The sequence below is a fragment of the Neolamprologus multifasciatus genome, chromosome 8 (assembly GCF_963576455.1).
Source record: "Neolamprologus multifasciatus chromosome 8, fNeoMul1.2, whole genome shotgun sequence".
Lineage (NCBI taxonomy): Eukaryota > Metazoa > Chordata > Actinopteri > Cichliformes > Cichlidae > Neolamprologus > Neolamprologus multifasciatus.
Window position 1 is genome coordinate 11,942,900 of NC_140446.1, and position 22,896 is coordinate 11,965,795.

Genomic DNA, 22,896 nt, shown 5'->3' on the forward strand with positions numbered 1-22,896 from the left:
TAGCCTTTCTCTGTCTGCACGCGGACCACTTGTCCTTCTTGCAATGGACTGAAGCATAGTGACGCTTCAGTCTGAGTCTTTTTGTCGCGAAGTCGGTCACAGATCTGTCCTGTGTCTTTTGCAATGGGTGCCAACAGCTTGCTGCACACAGTATTGCCCGCGCGTGTCTGACGAGACATGAGGCGTTCAGCAGGGGAGCCTAGTTGTGTGTCACGGGGAATGTTTCTAAGGTTTAAGAGGTCAAGAAACACGTCGGTTCCATCTCGGTGAGATTTTTCCATGAGCTGTTTTGCGCTGCGCACCGCTCTCTCAGCAAGACCGTTTGACTGTGGAAACTCTGGGCTGCTGGTTGAATGGGTGAAGTCCCACTGTTTTGCGAAATCAATAAACTGTTGACTAGTGTATTGTCTGCCATTGTCAGTGAGGAGCGTGTGCGGTGTGCCATGAACTGAAAAGTGTCTCTTTAGCTTGGAGAAGACCACTGCTGTGGTCAAGTCACGGAGAAGGTCAATCTCAATCCATCCTGAATAGGAATCTACAAGGACCTGGTATTGTTTTCCATGCCAGGTAAAAATGTCAGCAGCCACCGTTGACCATGGGAGGTCTGGAACGGGGTGCAGTTGTAGCGGTTCTCTCTGCTGATGTGTCTTAGTGCTGTTACACACAGTGCAAGAGAGTAGCTCTTCTGCAATGTCTTTTGACATTGCTGGCCAAAAGATGACACTCCTAGCTCTGCGCTTGGTTGCTTCGGTACCTGGATGGCCTTTGTGTACGATGTTGATGTACTCTTTGTGCAGGGACTGGGGAATGACAGTTTTGTGGCTTTTCATGATGATCCCATCCTCCATGCTGAGCTCATCTCTATATGGAAAAAACGGAGCCAGAGCGGGCTGTACTTGGCTCTCTCTGCTGGGCCATCCTCGCTGAATGACCGTGCTGAGCACTTGTAGCACATCATCTTGTGCTGTGTGCTGTCTTAGCTCCTCCAGGCGAGCAATGGAGATGTAGCTCACTGTCATCACTTCATAATCAGTGTGTTCAACCGGGCAGCATGACAGCGGGGCGAGCGGGGCTCTTGAAAGGGTGTCGGCTAGATACATGTATTTCCCCTTTATGTAGACCAGACTGATGTCGTAACTCTGTAGTCGCAGTAACATCCTCTGGAGCCGGGCAGGGGCGGCATGGATTGGCTTTTTCATTATGGTCACCAGGGGCTGGTGGTCGGTTTCAATGATTGTGGCTTTGCCATAGACATAATCTTTGAACTTCGTGCAGGCAAACACCACGGCGAGGAGCTCCTTCTCTATTTGAGCATATCGCGTCTCTGTGTCAGTGAGAGCACGCGAGGCGAAGGCCACCGGTCTGCCATTTTGCAAACACGCGGCACCCAGCCCATAGCATGATGCGTCACATGTCAGTGTGACTGGCTCCTTCACATTGTAATACGCCAATACTGGCGGGCTGGAGAGGCATGATTTGAGGTGGTCGAAAGCCTCCTGGTGCTGTGGGAACCAGCACCATGCAGTCTCCTTGTGGGTTAGTTTCCTTAGGGGTGCGGCAATCTCACTAAGGTTTGGTATGTATTTCCCAAGGTAATTAACCATACCGAGGAAGCGCTGTAGTGACGTGACATCCGTGGGCACCGGCATTGCTCCTATTGCTGTGGTTTTGGAGGGGTCTGCTTTTAGACCGTCCCTTGTGAAGATGTGGCCCACATGACACTTGATCTAGGCAAAATTTGCACTTGTCAGGGTTTAGCCTGAGTTTGATCTCTCGAGCACGTGTCAGCACTTTCTTCAGGTTGGCATCATGTTCGGCCACTCAGTGTCCTCCGATGATGATGTCATCCACGATGACAGAGCACGGGTAACCGGCAAACAGCTGTTCCATGGAGCGCTGGAACACCTCACTTGCTGAATTGATACCAAAGGGCATCCGCAGAAACCTGTATCGCCCAAATGGAGTGCTGAATGTGGTCAGCATCGAGGATTTCTCGTCGAGCCGTATTTGCCGTATTTGAGTTTTTTGCATCTAGCACTGAGAACACTGTCGCTCCTGACATCTGTGCTGCCACTTCCTCAACGCTGCGCATTGGGTGATGGGGTCTTTTCAGTGCTGTGTTGAGGTCTTTTGGATTTATGCACAGTCTGATCTCATGCTTGTCTTTCTTGTGTGCTGCCACCATTGAGGACACCCAGTCAGTAGGCTCGGTGACTGGTGTTACAACGCCGATGCGTTGCATGCGTTCAAGTTCAGCTTTGACTCTTTCTTGCATCACGACGGGGATGCGGTGAGCTGGACGGACCACAGGCTGTACATCAGGGTCTAGCATCATTGAGTATGTGACTGGAAGTTCCCCCAGTTCATCACTAAACAGGTCATAGTATTGTGTGAATATGTGAGAGCTGAAATCTGTGCTGCTTTCTGTGCTGATCTGGTGGACCTCAGGGCTCATTTTCACAATGCCCATTTCCATGCATGCCCGAAATCCTAGCAGCGGTTGCACTTCTCTATCCACCAAAAAGAAAGGCAACGTGTGACACTGCTTCTTTAAGCAACAAGGGAGTGTAACAGTTCCAGTGGTCTGAATTCTCATGCCTCCATAGGCAACAAGGCTCACAGGATTCTCTTGTTTGACAGTCTGTCTTCCGCCATTCACTGTTTCGAAAGTCTTGAGTGACATGACATTGCATTTTGCTCCTGTATCTACTTTCATCTCAGTGGGCACGCCATTTATGTTTATTGTGACAAATCCCTCATCTTTTTTATTAGCTTTAGCGTGGATGCAGTCAATCTGTCTGTCAAGCTCTACACCATCCACGTAAAACGTTTCATCCTGAAGTGGTGGCTCACTCACTGTTAATTCGTTCACAAGCCGCCTTGCAGTCTGTCTGTTAGGGTGGGCTCTATGATGGCTGTGTGGTTTAGACTTGCAGAAACTTTTGTAGTGATTCAGTTTTTTACAGTTGTGACACTGTTGTCCAAATGCTGGACACTTGTCTCGCTTGGCCGCATGGCTGCCTCCACAATTGGAGCATTTGGTGACAGACTGTGGGAATGAAAGGGGCTTAGGCTTGTGTTTGCTGTTCAGAATGGGCTTTACTGCGTCGACACTGGTAGCTTGTGTTGCTAGTGTCTTGCTGTTTTTTTTTTTTTTTTTTTTGTTTTTTTTCAGTCATTTCGTGTATTCGACACACCGAGATAGCTTTAGCAAGTGTCAGCTCGCTGTCTCTTAGCAGAGCCTTTCTCAACGTGTCGCTAATGACACCACAGACGATACGATCACTGAGCATCTCGTCAGTGAGGTCCCCAAAGTGACAACATTTAGCCTTGATCTTTAAATCACTGATGAATGATTCAAGTGTCTCACCTGGCTTCTGATTTCTGGTGTGGCATCTATATCTTTCCATTGTCCTGTTGTGTTGAGAATTGCAGATTTGTCGAAATTTTGCCTTCAAACATTCTGGATCCTCTCTGGACTCAGCAGCAGTGAATATCTCTCCATCTGCACCAGCTGCGCGAACGACAGGAGCATAAACGAATGAGCGTTCTCGTTCAATGGCGTCTGGTCCAGCAATATTTAGGAGAATGTAAGCCCTAGTCTTTGCCGGTTTGTCAGAGTGAGCAGTGGCGATGAAAATATCATATTCCCGTTCAAAAACACGCCAATTCTCGGCAATGTTCTCATCAAAAACCAGAGGGTCAGGTCTGCGAAATCCGTCCGCCATGATGGGGCGACTTCTTCTCTTTTTTTTTTTTTCTTTTTTTTTTTTCTTTTAGCGGCTAATCCAACACAGCGCACAAAGCAGTGCGGTACCCCGAAAGGGATATAAACATACGCGCTGGCCTGACGTCCGTACCGTCTTCTGACACCATGTAGCACTCTCGTGTGATGCGACGAGCCAATAATCACTCTCGATGTTAGTCCACTGTGAAACTTTAATGCGTACTCCAGCACACGACAAAACACACAGACCGCACCGGAAGAACAAACTCCCCCCACCATACTATTCCGGTTGGACTAGTCCCCCACAGTTATGGCAGGTCTGCACAAACAAATATTGCTTGGTGATCATTTAACCAATGATCTACAGCTACCAATAGGTCATTCTTAAGGAAAGGAGGCCAAATTACATAAGAACTGGACTGAAAATCAGTGGCAACAGGTTTTATGTAATAATGAATCCAGATTTTAAATTTTTGGTTCAAATTTTCCTCAATATGTACTGAGGAGGTCTAAGGAGAGGTAAAAAGTGAGTGCCTAGAGCCATATGTAAAGCATGGTAGATGCTCTGTCATGTTTGGGGCTGCATTTCAGTCAGTGGTTTTGGAGCTCTTGTCAAAACTGATGCAGAAAAGTAGCATCAGATTTTTTATATACTGTAAAATATCATAAAGAAAGTGTCTGTCTGGCTTCATTTTTCAGCATCACAATGATCCCACACACACTATTAATGTATTAAACCTGCGATCATGTTCTCAGAGAATGCAACAAAAGAGTCCACATCCATAGAAGTGCTACAGGATTATCCTTCAGAAAGCCTGGAAAACTAGAACTTGAACTTTTTTTTATTGTCATTGTACAGTTGCCTGCACAGCGAAATTAGATAACAAGACCACAAAGGTGCAAAAAAACCCTCCACTATATACACAATGTATAAGTTACAGGAAACATTGTGGGGGTGTATACAAGGGCATCATAATATAATATAATAAATAAGGGTGGAAGGGCCATGGTCATTAAAGATAGGGATGGCAATTGCACATCTGCCAAGATATTGGACAGGACACAATCAGTAGCAATAGCAGCAACATAGCCAATCAATAGCAGCGACAGAATGACTATATGGGAGAAGTCTGCTCACACTCTTAATTAACATTAAGAGTTCTGACAGCCCACTGTCAGAACGCCAGAAGCTGTCAGAAGACTTCCCAGAGAAATTATAAGGAAGCTTGCATAAGAGGCTGTGTTAAAGAATAAAGGTGGCCATTCCAAGTATTGACTTACAAGCTTGTTAGACTTGCCCTGTGTACTCTATTTCCATGTATATGTAAATGTGTCAGTAAATCACAGGACCCATTTTGCATTTTCCTAGCAAAATATAAAGAAATAAGGGGTGGCTCAAGACAGCACTGTATAATATTTTTAAAAATCATCAAAGACCAAGAAGCACTCGGTGTCAGAATAATGTCAGCTTGGATCAGGTTTGAGTTTCATTGTTTCCGTTTGGCTTGAATGTTTATCATGAGGCGGCTTTTTATTCAAATCCTGATCTGTTGCACATATGGAAGTCTCTAATGAGCCTAGAGGGGTGCCAAGACCAGACCCAGGTTCCACTAGTGTCAGCTTCTACTGTATTTATAAAGAAGCTTTGACCCCAGGCCTACTGTGTAAAGGTCACAGGTGAATCAGCCACCAGCGAATGCAGTCGTGACACTGCTGGCCATGCCCAGCACCCTGAGGTGGGCAAAACTCCAGGCACATCTGCTCCATTGCTAATTAGTATCATTGTAGACAAGGGCTTAAGGCTGGGCCTTTGTTAATAGCAGCCTGTTGCTTGGGGAAACAGTCTGGCCCCTATAAGCTGCTTCTCTGCAGGTCTGCTCAACTGATAATCTGGTTGGAGAACTCTACAGTTAGATCAACACTCTGTTGGTATATTGGCAATTTTTGGTGAGTGAATGCGTTTCATCAAATAAAGAGGATTTCCATCATTTGCTGGGTTTTACTTGTTTTCAAATTGTAATTACTTTAACTAGAAGTAATATAAACATATTTGCTGTTTTACTTTTCTTCCTTCTGCATATTTCCTTTGATTTCCACCAATTTTGGTATAGTTAGCATGCCTTGAGACTTCAGTTTAGTTAACTTATTCACACAGCACAATACAATAGAATAAAATTACAGCATTATAACTGTGATAATCTAGTCCTGAGTATTTGTTTCTGGCTAAGCAGCCATGCAATGCAAGTGTGACTTTAATAAAATGTTGATTTTTTTCTTTTTTCTTTTTTTTTTTAATAGCACAAGATTGATTTTTAAAGAAAATGTCCACGTTTTTAGTTGTGACAGATCTTAAGAACAGTTTTTCAAAAAAGCTATGAAACTTGACCTCAGGCACTTTGAGACAAGGTTGCCAGACCTTAACTCCCACATTAAGACATAAAGATGTAGGTTTGGAAGGAGTTTTGCTGCCAATCAGCTTAATGTATATTTTAACAGCCTAAACACTGAAGCTGGGGAGATGTTTGGCTTTAATGCATAGAGTACTAATCCTCAGCAGGGGGTGCAATGCTAGATTCCCACCTTCGTGCTTAAAAGAGACACTGAATGGCGTGCCCTGTTTTAAATGGAAGAGATTTGTTGCATGTTCCAAAGGAGATTATCTTTTAAAACACTGCCCTGCTTAAGCAAGGGGTTTCTGTGTTACCATGACCAAGAAATGACAGTCCCACTGATGAGATCTGCATTAATCATCTGGAGATTGTGGCATATATTGTATCTTGTTCCAGTTGGCATCCAGTTAGTCCTAAATCATAATCCTATCTGAAAATCCTTATCTGAAATCTGAGAGCACTGATATTATTTTGAAGATACATGTTTTAAATTTCCTGCATTTTCTATATAGGTAGATACATTTGCATGTCAAAGAGGTTTTATTATAAACTTTTTTTTTTAAATGTACTACAGCACCATTGGTGGGACATTAAGGAACACAGGATGTTAAAACAGCAACCTCCTTGTCTTCCTGCCTCCACATGGCCACATATGCTTGTGGCCTCAGTAAAACCTTTTTGGCGGGAGTCCAAGCGTCCCCCCCTCTTCACTTCGCCGGATGGACATGGCACGACATTGTGGCCATGTGGCCAGCAGGAGGCTGTATTTAAGCCAGGGCAGCTCTGAAATGGGCCATAAAACCTAGCCAGCAAGTCTGGCTCCCCGTGAGGCAACGGGCCTAAGTACTCATTGACAAGACTCCAATATTACCGAGAGGGAGAGTGGCAGAGGGAATAATGTAAGAAAAAAAAGATGAGGTACAGACAGGAGGCAGTTGTCTGGCCTACACAGACATGCTGTTTTATAACTGTTAGCACTAATACTTTTCAATCCACATCAAAGCTGATCTTGCATTGCTAACACTAACTTTCATCTTTCAATGAAAGATGCATAGCGGTCATGTGAAATCACCCCTTAACTTTGATGCCGTGTAGCAGCCATGATACCAACATGTGGCTACTTTATACATCATCCCCACCTCATCAGGTTTATGAAAACCCTCAAATATGTTGCATAGCCACCCAAATTTAAAATCTCAAACTAGTTTGACAGCCCCCATTTCGAGTTTGCCTGTAATGTCAACAGTTTAAGGGAGTGAAATGTGCACCATGTGTTTAAGGTGTTTCACCTGTGAGCTTCTACCTAATTATCCAGACATGGATGAACAAGTAGCAATCTTCTGGCCTGTCGTGGGGTGACAGGTCCGTAACCTGTTATGCACTCGCCTTGCTGGTGAAAAAGCCTGCATGACGAACATGTCGCTTCCATTTCATTATCAAATTGGCATCAATGAATAATTCGTGGCATCTGTGTGAAGACAAAGAGAGACCTGATGCCTGCCAGGTTGGCATCCGTGGCTCTTTGGTTACTGTGTGCATGTCAGGCAGAGCGGGAGATGATTTACGATGCAGCAGTTTACGCAGGAGAGCTCAGCAGTGACTGGGCCTTCATAAGCGACGCCATAGCAGCTACTTATTCATGTAGTTTTCCATACATATGTTGAAGAAAATCCCAGAGTTTTATAGTTCTGGGAAACCTACATGAGGCACATAAGTGAGGGATTCTTTGGCTAAAACTAAACGTGGTTGTTTTGCATGGCCTCTTAGGTGCTTTCAGTAACCAGGGATACCGGGGCTCCCTAGACTCTGTCTTCTTTTAATTGACTTTGGCCTGCAGGAGGCTTGTGTCCATTCAATCCTTTCTGGACAGAGGAGGGAGGGTGGGCGGAATCGAATGTGAATAGAGCGCTCTCAGAAACCAAAGAGTGCAGCCCACTAGAGCTGCTCTTGTTAGTTTGCTCATGGTCTTTGTTCTCCTTTCAGCCCTTCTGGCTAAACGTCTTCAAACAAGCCATTTAGGGGTCGTGATTCTCTACGACAGGTTTACTGCGAAAATTGGACTTCACTCTTATGGCTAGTAAGGGAATAAGCGAGGAAGTACTGTCGATAATGTGACTCTGACGTGATGACAGGATATGTGCTGTGTGTTTGTGGGGAAGTTGGTGACCAAACCATGTGGGACAATGCCAGGTGGGACTCCAGGGTTGACAAGGGAGCAGGTGTCTATTACATACAGAGCAGAGGGAGGGGGAGGCAGAGAACGGGTGCGGATGAGGATCATAGAAACTCTTGGCATCTGCGTTACCTGCTGCCTCCCTTGCAGTGCCCTGCCAATAATGGAAGGAAAAGAAGGGAGGTAGAAAATGAAAAGGAGTAGAGGAAACTATTCTTGAGGCAGCAGCAAGTGTAGGGGTGACCTTTGTAATAGCAGCTATTCATGTGTTTAAGGTTATATTCTCCCTTGTAGCACATGGCCCTTAATCATTATGGTGCTCAAGTTTTTATTTTTTAACAATTTCTGCGGTCTTAAAAGCACTAATATACGGAGCACGCTATGTAATGTAGCATACATGAAGTCTGCATGGAAGTTTTTGCCATCCAGTAGCAACTGCAAAAAAAGATGTATTTTGTTTTTATTAATTTAATATTATTTTTCATCACGGTATTTGTTTTTGCATACTTTGACTTACTTTGTAATATGAGTGACAGTTGGTAAGTTGGTACTGTCTGGCGGGCAGAAGCTTTGCGTTGGGGATGATTTTACTGGATGAATGATATTGACACAGGAACATCTGCCGAGTTTATTTCCAGATTTTGTAAATTGATTGGTCTGTGTTGTATTTATAGATGAGTCCATGGTATGTTAGGCATGGGCATCACCACTGTGGTGGCTACAGTGGGGCAGCTGTGCAAGTGGAAAGATGATGTTTCAATGTCTGAATCCTCCAGTCTGCATGTCAGTGTGTCCTTGAGTAAGATGCTGGACTCCAAATTGCTTCTGATGCATAGAATGATGTGCTGTATACATGTGTGTGAATGGGGAAAAGTGCCTTGTGGTGTAAAAGCACTGCACGTGGTGAATATGGCTAGAAATGTACCGTGTAAAATCAATACGGTTTACTAAACTGAGATTAGAAGGTAATGCTGGCTAGCTTGGTTAGCAGCAAGCTAACTTACTAAATAACCGACCTTTATTGGTTTAACTGTGTTAGAATATTTTGTTTAGTTACCTTGTTAGTGCAAAAAGAAAGTAGACCTTAAAAATACGCTAATGTTCCAAAAGCAAATAACTTTACACACAACCGTACAATTGAAATTTTAATTGAGATCTCTCTAGCACTGATAGTCACATGTTAAGGTACTACAGTGCAGCCACTTGGCTTACATAACAGTATATGGTAGTCACTGTCAGTTTTTAACACATGCCTATAAAGCTGCTTTGTTGCCTACAGCAAACTGATACATGAAACTCTTAGAAATGAGCAAAATTTTAAGAATCTTTTAGCAGCACAAAAGAAATTCTATCAACCTCCATACAGATATCTCAAAAGATGAACATCTAAATTTGCAGTCAAATGACAAAAATATTAATGTTGCAATCTGGGTTAACTGACCTGTTATTAAAAGCTCTTTGTTTTCGGGAGAGCACAGCAGAGCCCAAATCAGTGTTTAATCAGCACAGTTTATCTCTCTGCCTCATGTCTGCATGGGCCATGGATGGAAGGTTGGGGGAGCATTAGGCTATCATTGGATTGAGCATTGAGCATTGAACAACTGTCAGGGATGAAGTCCATGTCATTTGTCATGTCTCCCTGGGGCTTTATGACAGCAAGTGAAGCTGGAAGCTGCAGACCCAATCACTGAACCACCCATCTAGTCCCAGCAGATGCGTTTACCACCCTTCGCCATGGTTGACCATCAGGCTGGGCAGCTGAGCACCAGAATATCAATACGGCTCAGACTCAGCAGGGCCCCTGGGACCATCTACGAGGCAAACAGGATAGCCTTCTCTCCTTATGGAAGGCAGAGACTCATTGCCGCCAGGGAGACCAATGTAAACATGGCAGAAGGATGGTCTCTAGCACAAAATGCCAGTTTGATTCACTCCAGAATGGTCTTTGGAGATAATTGTCTCAGGTGTTGCACTTCCAAATCTCAGATTTGGCTCTTCTCAGAGAGGGAGACAGATGAGTCTATTGAAGGGCCGTCTGTGGGAGGAGTGGAGAGGAGAAACAGTAATCCTTTTGTGTTCCTCATCTGCACTGTCCTGAGCCGTGTTTGGGTGTAGGATGAGTAGGAGGGAGCGACTGAAGAGAAACGAGTTGGCTGTTCCTCCTCCCCGTCATCTGAAACCTGAAGTTTATCCTCTGAGTCAATGACAGGGCTTCTCCTTTAAACCGGTTGGTGCTTAGTGGAGGTGGTAATTTTGTGCAGAGATAAGCCCTTTATCTAATGATGGGGTAGAATAATTCTTTAAGTGGCAACACTTGTGATTCCTTCTCTCTCCTTTTTTTTTTTTTTTTTTTTTTTTTTTTCCTGTTTCTCTCAGATAGCCGATGTATTGTCATCTTTCTGCTATGTTCCACACGGTTGTTGTTTATGTCCTGCGGCTGTTGATGTCGGCCTCGGCGTGAAACAGGGACGCTGTCTGCTTACCCAGACGGCCCCACAGTGGCACAGCTATGGGATAAATTGTGGAGACATGTTTATCAACATAGAAGAAGTGCAAGTTACCCCTTGTTGGAAGAGAATAATGGGACCTAATTGAGCTGTAACATGCTGGCTGGTCGCCAGGCCCTTGAATTGAAAATTCTCTCCATCAGAAGGGGGTCTGAGGAGAGGGAGGGTGCTGTTAAAAACACTGCAGGACGTACTAACATAGATGTGAAACCGTAAATCTATTAGCCACACTTGGATCCGGTTTTTATCAAATTAAAAGTTACTCGGGAATCTGTGCCTTTACCTTTGAGCTTCATGCTTTTAGCAGAAAGTGCACCTGAGCGGCCTTTTCCGTCAACTAAAGCACAGCCATGGTAAAGTCAGATAAATTCTCTGGAGGAACAGCACAGCCTGTCTCCTGGCACCTGCCTTGCCAAGAAGAGGAGGGGGAGGAGGAGGAGAGAAAAAGAGAGGGAGCGTGAGCGGGTGGGAAAGAGGAAAAACCCAGCTGCCTCTGTGCCTGAGCCCCGTGCTGCTTTTAAAGGAGTGGGAGGGAGAGGAGAGGGAGAAGCAAGGAGACTGCTGGCACCATCTGTACATGTCTTTTGTATTCCAGCCCTCATCTTTACACAGAGTGAGGCTGGTGTGCTCAGTGTTCAAATGAAAGGATAGGAGGTGCCTTTTGGGGTGCAGTGCTCTGAGAGGAGAAGGTGTGTGTTTGTGTGTCGAAGCAGAAACTCAGTTTTGTCCACGGAAAATTCGCCACACTCAGAGGACATCTTGTGTCCTATTTATTTTACGCCTGTGTGTGTGTGTGTGTGTGTGTTATTATAAGCTCGTGCTGTTTCTTTCCTTGTCGGAGTGTGCTGGTAAGCTTGTACGGTTTGCAAGCAGCCATGTGTGGTCAGATGTCTGGGTTGCCATGTTTGTGATGGGAGTCAGAAGCTTTTGTTTGTTCTTCCTTCCTGTCAGCCCCATTAGACTGATGTCTCTTCTCTCGCTGATTCATTCAGCCTTCTGTATTTTCTTTATTTTTAATCTCGGTTGTTTCTCGTCTGTGTGTGTGTGTGAGATGTGTGGCAGCCCACCCTTGCATGTGGCAGCAGGGTGCATCTGCCTGCGAGGACAGCGCGCACTGTCTGCTGTCATATTGACGTGGCTTTTTTGCGCGAACCGCAGCTGAAATCACCAAGCACTCTGATTCACCCACCCACCCCTCCCGCTCCTTACTCAGCCTAGAAGTGCTGTGAATCATAAGAGGAGGTGGCTGCCCTGCTCTTTGATTGAATCCACATTCCCTTTCTCCTCAGACAGCCACAGAGAGAGGCTAGGAGGCAGAGGAAGTGAGAGGGAGAGAAAAGGGAAAAGTGAGTCTTTTGTAGTTGGCACAGTACAAACACATGCACTGCAGATGAAAAGCATATGATTCGATCAAACGCACTCTGTGGTAGCTACCTAACCAAGTGGTAGGTAGGTGGGGAGAAGGGAAGGACTGGAATTCATTTGCAGGCCCAGAGTGAACCCTAGTGGCCATGAGCAATAGTGGCATGCAGGATTTAGGCTGATCCTTTATATTGCAGCTTAAAGGTACAGGCTTTGGGTTCTTAAAATGTTCCAACGTTTCTTAGAACAAACAATCATGATTTAGAAATTTCTGTCCACGGGTAGAATTTTCAATCTAAATTAAACTGAACAAAAAGTAACAGGATAAAAATATTTTAAATAGCAGAGCCTGTGCATGTGGCTATTTATGCAATGACATTTAGGTGTGGTTATGTGAGTATTAGTGTAAATATAAGCACAGTTGATATAAATCAATGGCCCCAGTGTGCACTTGTGTGAGGTATGAATATAAGCTGTTTAGTGCATTTCCCCCAAACACTCCTGTTTTTCCTCACATGAAATATGCATATTCACTAACTAAAAGTGCCAGAAAATAAACCGCCCTAATTTTGAAATGAATAATTTATTTAGTAAATAAATAAATCATAACAACCTGTAAACATATCACTCTTGAGCAAACATTGTTTTTCACATCTCATGAATGATAGGATGTCTTTGTGTTTAATGTTGTTGCACTGTTACATACTGTTTGCTTGTTCCATTTTGCAGGTACCTTGCACAGAATATAGCTCCACAGTTGTGCCATAGGGTACAATGCATATTTATTTTTGTGCACTTTTTTCCAGTCAGGCCATTGCTTTTTGGATTTTTAACATGAACTTTTGCTCAGAAGTTTTTTGCTTTTTTTGTTCTTAAGTGCTTGCAATAGTAGGGTGGTAGCTCTGTAGTTATTTCTAACAGGTCTCCAACAGTACTTATGTACTCTGCTCTCTTTCCAGCCCTCCTCTCCTCGTGGTGTGAGGAGCTTGGACGCCTCCTCCTCCTCCGTCACCAGAAGAACAGGCAGAACGAGCCTCCGGGAAAAGTGCCCATGCAGCCCCCCATGAGTTCCATGAAGCCCAGCCTCTCACATGGGTCAGTGTTCACTGCTGTGCTTTTTGGCTTGTGTGTGAGATGTGTTTGTGTGTGTTGGGTATGCGAACAGACAGACTGGGCCCTTGGGGAAAGCCCTTCCTCTCTGTGTGAGGCCCGTTGTTCCTTATGGATCAGTGGCTAGACAAACTGCCAGACAAACTGCATATAGCACAGTCAATAGTGGCAAACAGTAACTCAACCATTTGCCTTTCAAGAAGAAGAAGACGCATTCATATTTTTTAAGCTTAATCACATAACTTGCCTTTTCCTGTCTTTCAGCAGTTGCAAACATACTTACTAGAACTATACTGTAAATACTTGTGCTGCTTGGCAAACCATTTTGTTTTGCTTAAGTGAAATGTGTTTTCTATTCCCTGCAGAGATGGGTCTTTTCCCTATGACTCAGTTCCCTGGCAGCAAAACACCAACCAGCCTCCCGGTTCAGTGTCTGTGGTGACCACCGTGTGGGGTGTGACCAACACTTCCCAGAGCCAGGTGAGATCCCCTTTTTGCTTGAGAGTAAAAATGTGCCTGTTCCAAGTCTTTATATTTAATAGCTGTAATAATACCACCTGCAGATTTTTGTATTTGGCAGTGGTATTCTGAATTGAACCTCATCTGAAATTAGTGAAACATTTACATGTGTTTTCCCCTCTATTCCTAATGTGGAACAGGTGTTGGGGAATCCCATGGCCAACAGCAACAATCCCATGAACCCTGGTGGTAACCCTATGGCCTCGAGTATGTCTGGTAACACTCCAGGTATGAACTCTCCTCAGTTTCCCAGTCCGCAGCAGCAGTTCCCCAACAAAGGCAACTCAAACCCGGCCTATATGCAGCAGGGGATGTACGGTCGGCCCAACTACCCTGGAGGAGGAGGCTTTGGTGGCAAGTAAGTAACCAGTAGATGGATTGCTGATGGTCACTGGAGTGATTAAAAATGCTTAAAGAACTAATTCAGACAATTACTTTAATTCATTCTCTTCTCTAGAACTTCTTTAATATCTTTTTGCTTATTCTTAAGTTACCCTGGAGGGCCGAATGCTGGACCCGGTGGAATGGTCATCCCTCCGCACTCCCGTCCTCCCTCTGACTTCACCCAGCCTGCCGCTGCTGCCGCCGCAGCTGCAGTTGCTGCTGCTGCTGCCACCGCAACTGCCACTGCAACAGCAACTGTAGCCGCCCTGCAGGAAACCCAGAATAAGGACATGAACCAATATGGACCGGTAGGATGATGCATAAACTGTTGCATTTTGTGCATGTATCAGACTACTTAGAATTCATCAACTTTGACTTTTGGCTCTATCCCTTTAATGCTAACAATAGCAAGCTGGAGTACCACATTTATTTGAACAGAAGCAAACAAACTGTTTCTCAGACGTTGATACCATTTTGTTTCTTTCTGGTGGAGTTTTTGTTTGTTTGTTATCTATAAAATTTTTTGATTCAACAGAAACTGCGTAATATTGACAGTCAAGTCTGAGGTGGTTGATCAAATTCATTTTGTCTTTCAGATGAGTTCCTCTTTCCAGATGGGGCCAAATCAGGCATACAACAGTCAGTTCATGAACCAGCCAGGACCCCGCGGCCCTCCATCCCTTCCTGGAAACATGGGCACAGGCATGAATGCATCCAACATGAGCGGGCCTCCAATGGGAATGAACCAACCCAGGGGCCAAGGCATGGGGCCTTTTGGGGCACACGGTCAAAGGATGCCTCAGCAAGGCTATGCAGGTCCTCGGGCTCAGGGCATGGGTATGCAGGGCATAAAAAGACCGTACCCAGGAGAGGTGAGTGGATTCAACAGTGTCACCTTAAATATGTAGCTCCGTTGCTATATGCTGAATGTATGTCCCGGTCACTGATTCCACAGCCAAACTATGGTGGGCAGCAGTATGGACCAAACAACCAGTTCCCTAACCAGCAGGGCCAATATCCCACACCAAATGCCTCCAGGCCGCTGCCATCCCCCAACTACCCTGGCCCGAGGATGCCAGCACAGCAGCTGCAAGGCCAATACCCACCACCCAGTGGTGCCATAGGCCAGTACTATAAGGTGCAGTGTTAAAGCTATTCAATAAAAATGTGATGGTGTATTTCATATTGTATATGCAGTTTTATCAAAGTCTCACTGACATTTTTTTAGCTAATAATGGTGTAAATTTGACAAATTATTTGTTTAATTAAAATCACAGCAAGAGCCACCTTTCAATGGCCAAACAAATAACTTCTCTGGGAGTGGATATCAGTACAACCAGGGAAATATGAATGGGGTAAGTCTACTTTGGTACCAGTTTATTAAATTTTAAAATTATACACTTGAATGTACTCTTTAGTGATTTAAGTAGTTGACTTACAACTGAATTTGTGTTTTATATAGCCTCCAAGGCCAGTGGGGAACTACCCTCACTCGCCTGTGCCAGGAAACCCTACTCCTCCAATGACACCAGGAAGTAACATCCCGCCGTACCTGTCGCCAAACCAGGATGTGAAGCCACCCTTCCCTCCTGACATTAAACCAAATATCACTGCACTCCCTCCCCCACCAGGTCAGTAATTAATCAATGAACAGTAAGGTCAAGCATTTGAAACGTTTTTTTTAAGTCTGTGATTTAAGGTTGGTTCTTATCTCCAAAAACAGCAAGCCACAATGAGGAACTGCGTCTGACGTTCCCAGTGCGGGATGGAGTAGTCCTAGAGCCCTTCAGGCTAGAACATAACCTGGCTGTCAGCAACCACGTCTTCCATTTACGGCCCTCTGTACACCAGACACTCATGTGGAGGTAATGCATATTTATGTACTACTGCTTTTTTCCCCCCTCCACTTTAATAGTTATATGGGTCTTTTAGGCTGTAAATATTCTCTTATTAATTTTCATTACTTGCCAATAACATTAGATTTAAAAAAAAAAAACAACCCTTTTTCCCAGGAACGTGACAAGGAAGGATCATTAAGGCATTCATTTTCAGAATTTTCTAGAGTATTGCAATTTCCTTCATCACTATCTTAAGTAAAAGTCAATTCAAGTCAAGAGTCCTGATATGAGGATTTCTCCTGCTGCCAAGCTGAAATTATATCCTAAGTTTAGCCTCCAATTAATGTTATATATTACCTCAAAAATGTTCCCTGTTATTGTGTGAGAATGAATTGCTGTTATTCTAACTCATGTATCGCATACAGTAACCCTCTATAACCGTTACCGCTTTATATTTTATCTGTGCAGGTCGGACCTGGAGCTGCAGTTTAAGTGCTACCACCACGAAGACCGTCAGATGAACACGAACTGGCCGGCATCTGTCCAAGTCAGCGTCAACGCCACGCCGCTCACAATCGAGCGGGGAGACAACAAGACCTCCCACAAACCCCTGCACTTGAAACATGTATGCCAGCCTGGAAGGAACACGATCCAGATCACAGTCACTGCCTGCTGCTGTGTGAGTACTCACATTTCCAGAACTAATGAAAAAAATAAACAGGTTCATACAAATCCACTCAGGTAAATCAAAGTCAAATGCAAAATGTTTCCCATCAGATGATATTTAATGCTAAAAGCAAGAAAATAACAAAAGGTATCTGTCATGTCTCCTTTTTTTTTTTTTTTTTTTTAACACAACTGATGAAACAGTAAAGAATGGATAAAACAGATACACCTTAGGAGAATATCTTTGATAGTCACTTAGATGGTTTTTTTCCCCCCCAGTCGCACTTGTTTGTGCTACAACTGGTCCATCGGCCCTCAGTTCGCTCTGTCCTCCAAGGCTTACTGAAGAAGAGGCTTCTGCCTGCAGAGCACTGCATCACCAAAGGTATTCACGTTCATTTTGCATCCTTATGTCCTCATTGCTCTGTACTTGTTTACTCACTGTGTTTCTTCTCCTGCCTCATAGTAAAGAGGAACTTCAGTAGCGTGGCAGCGTCATCGGGCAATACCACATTAAACGGGGAGGATGGCGTGGAGCAGACAGCCATCAAGGTTTCGCTCAAATGTCCAATCACCTTCCGGCGAATACAGCTTCCAGCAAGAGGGCATGACTGCAAACATGTTCAGGTAATACTTCAAGGATACACCATCACAGTAACAGTGACACACAAATAGAAATATACATTTAAAAATCTATTTTCTTGTTCTTGCAGTGTTTTGATTTGGAATCATATTTACAACTGAACTGTGAGCGAGGAACATGGCGATGTCCTGTATGCAAGTATGTCTAAGGAGTTAAAATGCTAAGGATGCACTTGCCTTATTTAGATGACTTTTTCTTAAATACTATTTCTCTTTTTTCCTCAGTAAAACTGCATTGTTAGAAGGACTCGAGGTGGACCAGTACATGTGGGGAATCCTGAATGCTATTCAAAAGTAAGCAGAAATAGGAACATCAGTGCAATCTTATATGCATATGTTTTTTTCTTTTAACTTAACTATTTGATTTCATCTACATTTCATCAGCTCTGAGTTTGAGGAAGTGACAATTGACCCGACGTGTAGTTGGCGGCCGGTGGCTATAAAATCAGAAATTCACATAAAAGAAGATCCAGATGGACCACTGGCAAAGAGGTTTAAGACGATGAGTCCCAGCCAGATGATCATGCCTAATGTGATGGACATGATAGCTCAGCTTGGCCCCGGACCCTCACCATACCCATCGCTTCCTTCTGGGCAAGGAGGCAATAACAGCGAATACGGAAGCCAAGGTAGCTCAAACACGTACAAAAAGTACAGTAGCACCCAGAATTATGCAAACAAAGCAGAGCAACAACAATTTTTTTTTTTAAACATATTCTGTCTGTGTCTAGGCAACAGTTACCAGAGCCATGGGAACTTTGATTTCCCTCACGGGACCCCTGGTGGTACGTCGATGAATGACTTCATGCATGGTCCCCAGCTGTCTCACCCACCTGACATGCCCAACAACCTGATGGCACAAGACAAGCCACTGTCCCACAATATGCCTGACACAGTGAGTTTACCAACAATTCCTAATATACTGACTCTGTCATATTTTGTATTTTGTTACATAATGTATTCTTTTTGCTTTACTTTGTATATAGACTATCTATAAAAGTGGTAAAATACTGGCAGCAACCAGTTAGCCTAGCTTAGCATAAAAAACAGTTACTGGCTACAGCTAAATTAAATATGCAACTTGAGTCAGAATAACTAAACTTAACAATAATTGGCTCCACTTCCATATAACTTACATATTAATAAAGTTAGCCAAGCTAGCTGAGCTAGCCAAATTATAGCTTTAGCTTTATTTATAAAGTGTTTGTTGGAGGTTGTTAGCAGTCACAAAATGAAACGGGTTGGAAGACGTATATGGCTATTCTGAATTATTCCCCCTCTTTCTCTACAGATACCTCATTCTGTTGGCAATGACCAACCGCATGGTCCACTGCAGCAGAGTTTACACGCGTCTCCACACCCTGGGAGCCAATCAGGGCAGCAGCTACACCACAGCGGGCCTCCTCAGCCCTCACGACAAGCTCCACCTCCTCAACAACAGCAGCAACAACAGCAACAACAACAACAGCAGCCCGGCCCCAACAACCACCCTCACAGCGACCTGGCCTTCAACCCCTCCAGCAGTTTGGACAGCCAAGCAGGGTCAGACATGCCTGAGCCGTCCTTAGACGTAAGTCCTCTGAAACAATCAGAATCTTCACATCTGTAATCTGACATATTTAACAGTTGATGCAAGGAGATTCCTTGAATACTTACTTAGCAAATTTTTGTTGTCCTTCCTTCTACCATACAGCTTCTTCCAGAGCTCGCTAACCCAGATGAACTGTTGTCCTACCTGGATCCCCCAGACCTCCCCAGCAATAGCAACGATGACCTTCTATCGCTCTTTGAAAACAACTGAGGCGATTCAGAAACATATAATCACTGACTGCTGCAGTTTCCCTGAGAACCCAAGGTGGTCACTCAGTACTTGATAAACACAAAGATGCACTCCCTTTCTCTTCTTCCTCTTGTACAACTTTCATTCGCCAGCACAGATTGACTGAAAGAGGTTACAACTCAAAGACACGGCAAGGGTTTTCCCTGCCCTCTCACCCAGAGGTGATAACTTTGAACTGTGCAGCTATACTCAGTTGATTTTTTTTTTTTTTTTTAAATGTCACACACATGTGTATGTGTGCTTATTAGGAACGCGTTGTAGCATTTTTTTTTTTTTTTTTTTATTCGTGTTTTGTTTCCTTTTCCGAAGAAAAAGGAATTCACTGTAAAAAAACAGAAAAATAACTGAAAAAACCTGCGCTATCTGGCCAGTGTGTTTTATCTTATTCCAATCTGAGAGGCCACAGCTTCCTGTTGTCGCAGCTCCATTCCCTGACTGGTCTGGTTAGTCGCACTTTTTTGTCCACCACACATCATTTAAAAGCACAAGAGATTCTGACAACACAAAAACACAAAAATCAGCCTTTCCAAAAAGAACAAAAAATAAGATCAACGTGTCCATCTTTGACAAAATGTTTTTTCTAAAACAAATTTTTGCTCCTCTGCCAAGATTTTAAAAAATATTTTTGGGACTGATCGGCATCCACTTTGTCTACGATTGTGCTATTTTTTAAACACATAGATGTCCCTCCTTTTTGGTTTCGACAGCAGAAAATGAAAAGAAATTGCCCCAATTACACCAAACAACATTCATAACAGAGTAGCATATCTGTCCATCTACATATTGTAAAGTTATTGTCCCTTGTACAAAGAAGGGATTTCATTGGAAACGTAAGGTACAAAGTGCGAGGTTTAGGTTCCTGTGACGATCCTGCTTTGTCGCTTCCTGCTACAACTCCTTCCATCAGCTCTGCATGAGCCATCGTGTTTCTCTTGTCAGCAGTTTTGCTGAATTACATCTCTCTTCCCGGTTAAATGATGTTGTTTAAGTAATCTACAAAGTGCATGTGTGCCAAGCCCTTGTCTAGTGCTGTTCCAAGTGGTGATAACAAAAGATAGTGTGGTTTTTATCAGTTGCTGTTTCCACAGATCTTGTTTGTTTGCTTGTTTTATGATTTTCTGTCAGGTTTAGTATGATTTTATTTAACACTAACATTGAAGGGATGATGTTGATGTCAGCAGTACATTTATCATGTATTTGCTGCATATACTGTGTTATGTTTATTATGTTTTGGGTTTTTTATTGTTGCTGCACAATTAAACTATACATAAACCTTTTGGGAAACTGCTCAACATCACCAAAGTTAGTGGGATGAGAATGGAAATGTTTGTGCTTGCTTGGTCCTGTAAAGACTGAAAGTGTGTGCACGCAAGTGTGTGTGTGTGTCAGCGTGATTGGTTGTAATATTGGTTTTAAAGATAAAGTAGAGGACAGTTTATCCATCACTGCTGTTCAAGAAGTGGTTTTCAAAGCAGTATTGGTGCAGATTTCTTTCTTTTTGCCACATTTGTTTTCATTTTAATGTTAAAAAAAGAGTGCTGTTCTGTATGCAAATGTATTATTTTTTAAGAAATGCTATTGTACTGTAAATATCATTGTGAATATTTTTGTATCATCTTGATAATGTTTGTCCTTCGATCATTAGTCGTCCAACTTAACCACATATGCTCCCAAACCAGCATACGGCCGTCTCGTCTCCACGCCGGGGCGTAGCCAGCCCAAGCATTTCATAAGCTATCGCAGGTCATCGTCGTTTCCCCCGAGTCGCTTTCCCACCTGTTCATGTCCTAATATTCGTTGTCCCCTTCCTTGCATCAGCTCAAAGTGCTTGTGTATCATCGTTTCAGTTTTCAGACGTTGCACTCAGTTCGAAGCAATATTTTCCCTCATGCTACGATGTATTGATTCAAAATGATCAATGTTGTCTGCTCATGAATTTATGTTGACCTTTGTCAGTGATGCTGAACAGTAATGGGTTTCGAATTATGTGGTGTCAGCTGGCTTTCAGTGTAATTAGTGAGCTATGTGAATATCATAATTGTTGCTAATTGTCAGTGGTATTTTAAAGATATATCACAACCATATTTTAAAGAAATTCATGATATTGTTTATATTTTTGTTATAGAAAAAATGTGGCTTTTTTAAAAAAGCATGAGACCATATACATTTTTATCCCCCTTTGTTCTTGGTAAATTATTTTGTACTGGTTTTCTTATTAATCTGTAAGGCTAGAAATCCAATTTCTTTCAATTGTAGCATTGTGCTGAATCAACCATCCTGATTTCATGTACGCATTATTTTTAAATGTTATAAAAGGAATTTGTTTTTTCCTATTCAGAGCCCTAACTTGTTTCATATTTTAGTCACAAGGAAACATCAAATCAAAAGTCTGTGCTTTCAACAGTTCACTGGTGTGTTTTCATTCTTCGCGATCTGAATTGAAACTTTTAAACAATCCCACGGAAGTCTTTATCATTTCAGTCTTTTTCTTCTTCTTTTCAAATTGGTGAAAAAGGCAGCACCCCTAATTTGTAGTTGCACAATCACAATAAAGGGACATTTCTCTGGGGGGGATGTTGTTTTAAAAGGAAAAACAGTTGAAAAAAGAAAACGAGTTAATAAAAAATTTAAAAATTAAAAGCAAAAACAAAAAAAAGGAAGGGCACGTTCACTAGTTTGACCTGGAAAGGATTTTAAGACCAGGTCAAACATCCCAAGGATGCCTGTATATATGTAAATTAATATAGAGACATGTGAACAGAAATGTATTCATTTTCCCTGGGAATGTGCATTGTTTCTTCAGAATAATAAAAAGCTTGCAACCCCTCTACTGGAAGTGGCTGAATATGGAAAATGAAACTTGTTAGTTAGTGTCTGTGGGTATCGCTCAGCATTTTGTTCCCACTCTGTATTATACTTTCACCTCTTTTGTTACGGGAACTGGGACAGCAATGTTTTACATGTAATATTTAGCCTAAGTGTTCTAGTCTGTCACCTGCATACTCTGAGGTGCTAAAGCTAAAAACTTAAAAAACAAATACATTTAAAAAATTAAAAAAATACATAAAGCAAAAGAAACAATAAAAAAAAAAACGGTTACAAAGAAAACTGCTCGGAGGTGAGGAAGAAGCACGGTGGGAGGGACGGGTCCAGAAGATTGTAACCAATCCATAGTTTGTACAATTTTTAATATCATGAACAGTTGGAAAAATTATACAATCTAAGGTGATTCATGCAATGTGGCCATTGTCTCTCTGTTTGTACATTGTATGTACAATCATTTCATATTCTAAACTGGTGAGAAAATAAAGGAACTAATTGTGATTTTTAGTCTTGCAGAACTGTATGTAGTTAGATGATGTGACAACCTAATATTTATCTAATAAATATGTATTCAGATGATACCTGTATGTCACTGTGATTTTGTCTTTTGTGCACTTGTGATGCAGTCTGCGAGATGCAGTCTGACTCACGTGCTGTTTACAAAAGCACGAGGTGTAAATTATGGATTTTCATTGAGTTGGCTCAAGGTCGCCTTGCCATTGAGTGAAAAGTTGACAAACTAATAATTACTGACACGTCAAAGTAAGGCTCTCATGAATTGCAATCGCCAACTGACCATTTTTTGAGAATCAGTCAACAAAGTAACGGAATTTCTTTAGAAAATATCATTATTGAACACTCTGTTACAGTCCTTTTTTAAAAAGTACTGTACATTTTATTATTCTTACAAGATTG

The 22,896-nt window shown here is 42.9% G+C and overlaps 1 protein-coding gene across 10 annotated transcripts in view; it reads left to right on the forward strand.

The window, feature by feature from the left end:
- The window catches only part of LOC146512590 (zinc finger MIZ domain-containing protein 1-like), a 114,748-nt gene extending 92,266 nt beyond the window's left edge, over positions 1–22,482 (forward strand). For all 10 annotated transcript variants that reach the window (XM_085171311.1, XM_085171306.1, XM_085171303.1 and 7 more), the window contains 18 exons: positions 13,119–13,254; positions 13,635–13,749; positions 13,929–14,146; positions 14,279–14,480; positions 14,769–15,044; positions 15,128–15,310; positions 15,450–15,527; positions 15,635–15,803; positions 15,896–16,037; positions 16,479–16,689; positions 16,956–17,061; positions 17,143–17,303; positions 17,390–17,457; positions 17,544–17,612; positions 17,703–17,947; positions 18,050–18,213; positions 18,610–18,888; positions 19,012–22,482. In XM_085171311.1, coding sequence (XP_085027437.1) covers positions 13,119–13,254; positions 13,635–13,749; positions 13,929–14,146; positions 14,279–14,480; positions 14,769–15,044; positions 15,128–15,310; positions 15,450–15,527; positions 15,635–15,803; positions 15,896–16,037; positions 16,479–16,689; positions 16,956–17,061; positions 17,143–17,303; positions 17,390–17,457; positions 17,544–17,612; positions 17,703–17,947; positions 18,050–18,213; positions 18,610–18,888; positions 19,012–19,119 — 2,930 coding nt within the window. In that variant the 3' untranslated portion in view covers positions 19,120–22,482. The remainder of the gene's footprint in view (positions 1–13,118; positions 13,255–13,634; positions 13,750–13,928; positions 14,147–14,278; positions 14,481–14,768; positions 15,045–15,127; positions 15,311–15,449; positions 15,528–15,634; positions 15,804–15,895; positions 16,038–16,478; positions 16,690–16,955; positions 17,062–17,142; positions 17,304–17,389; positions 17,458–17,543; positions 17,613–17,702; positions 17,948–18,049; positions 18,214–18,609; positions 18,889–19,011) is intronic.
- The last annotated feature ends 414 nt before the right edge of the window (positions 22,483–22,896 follow it).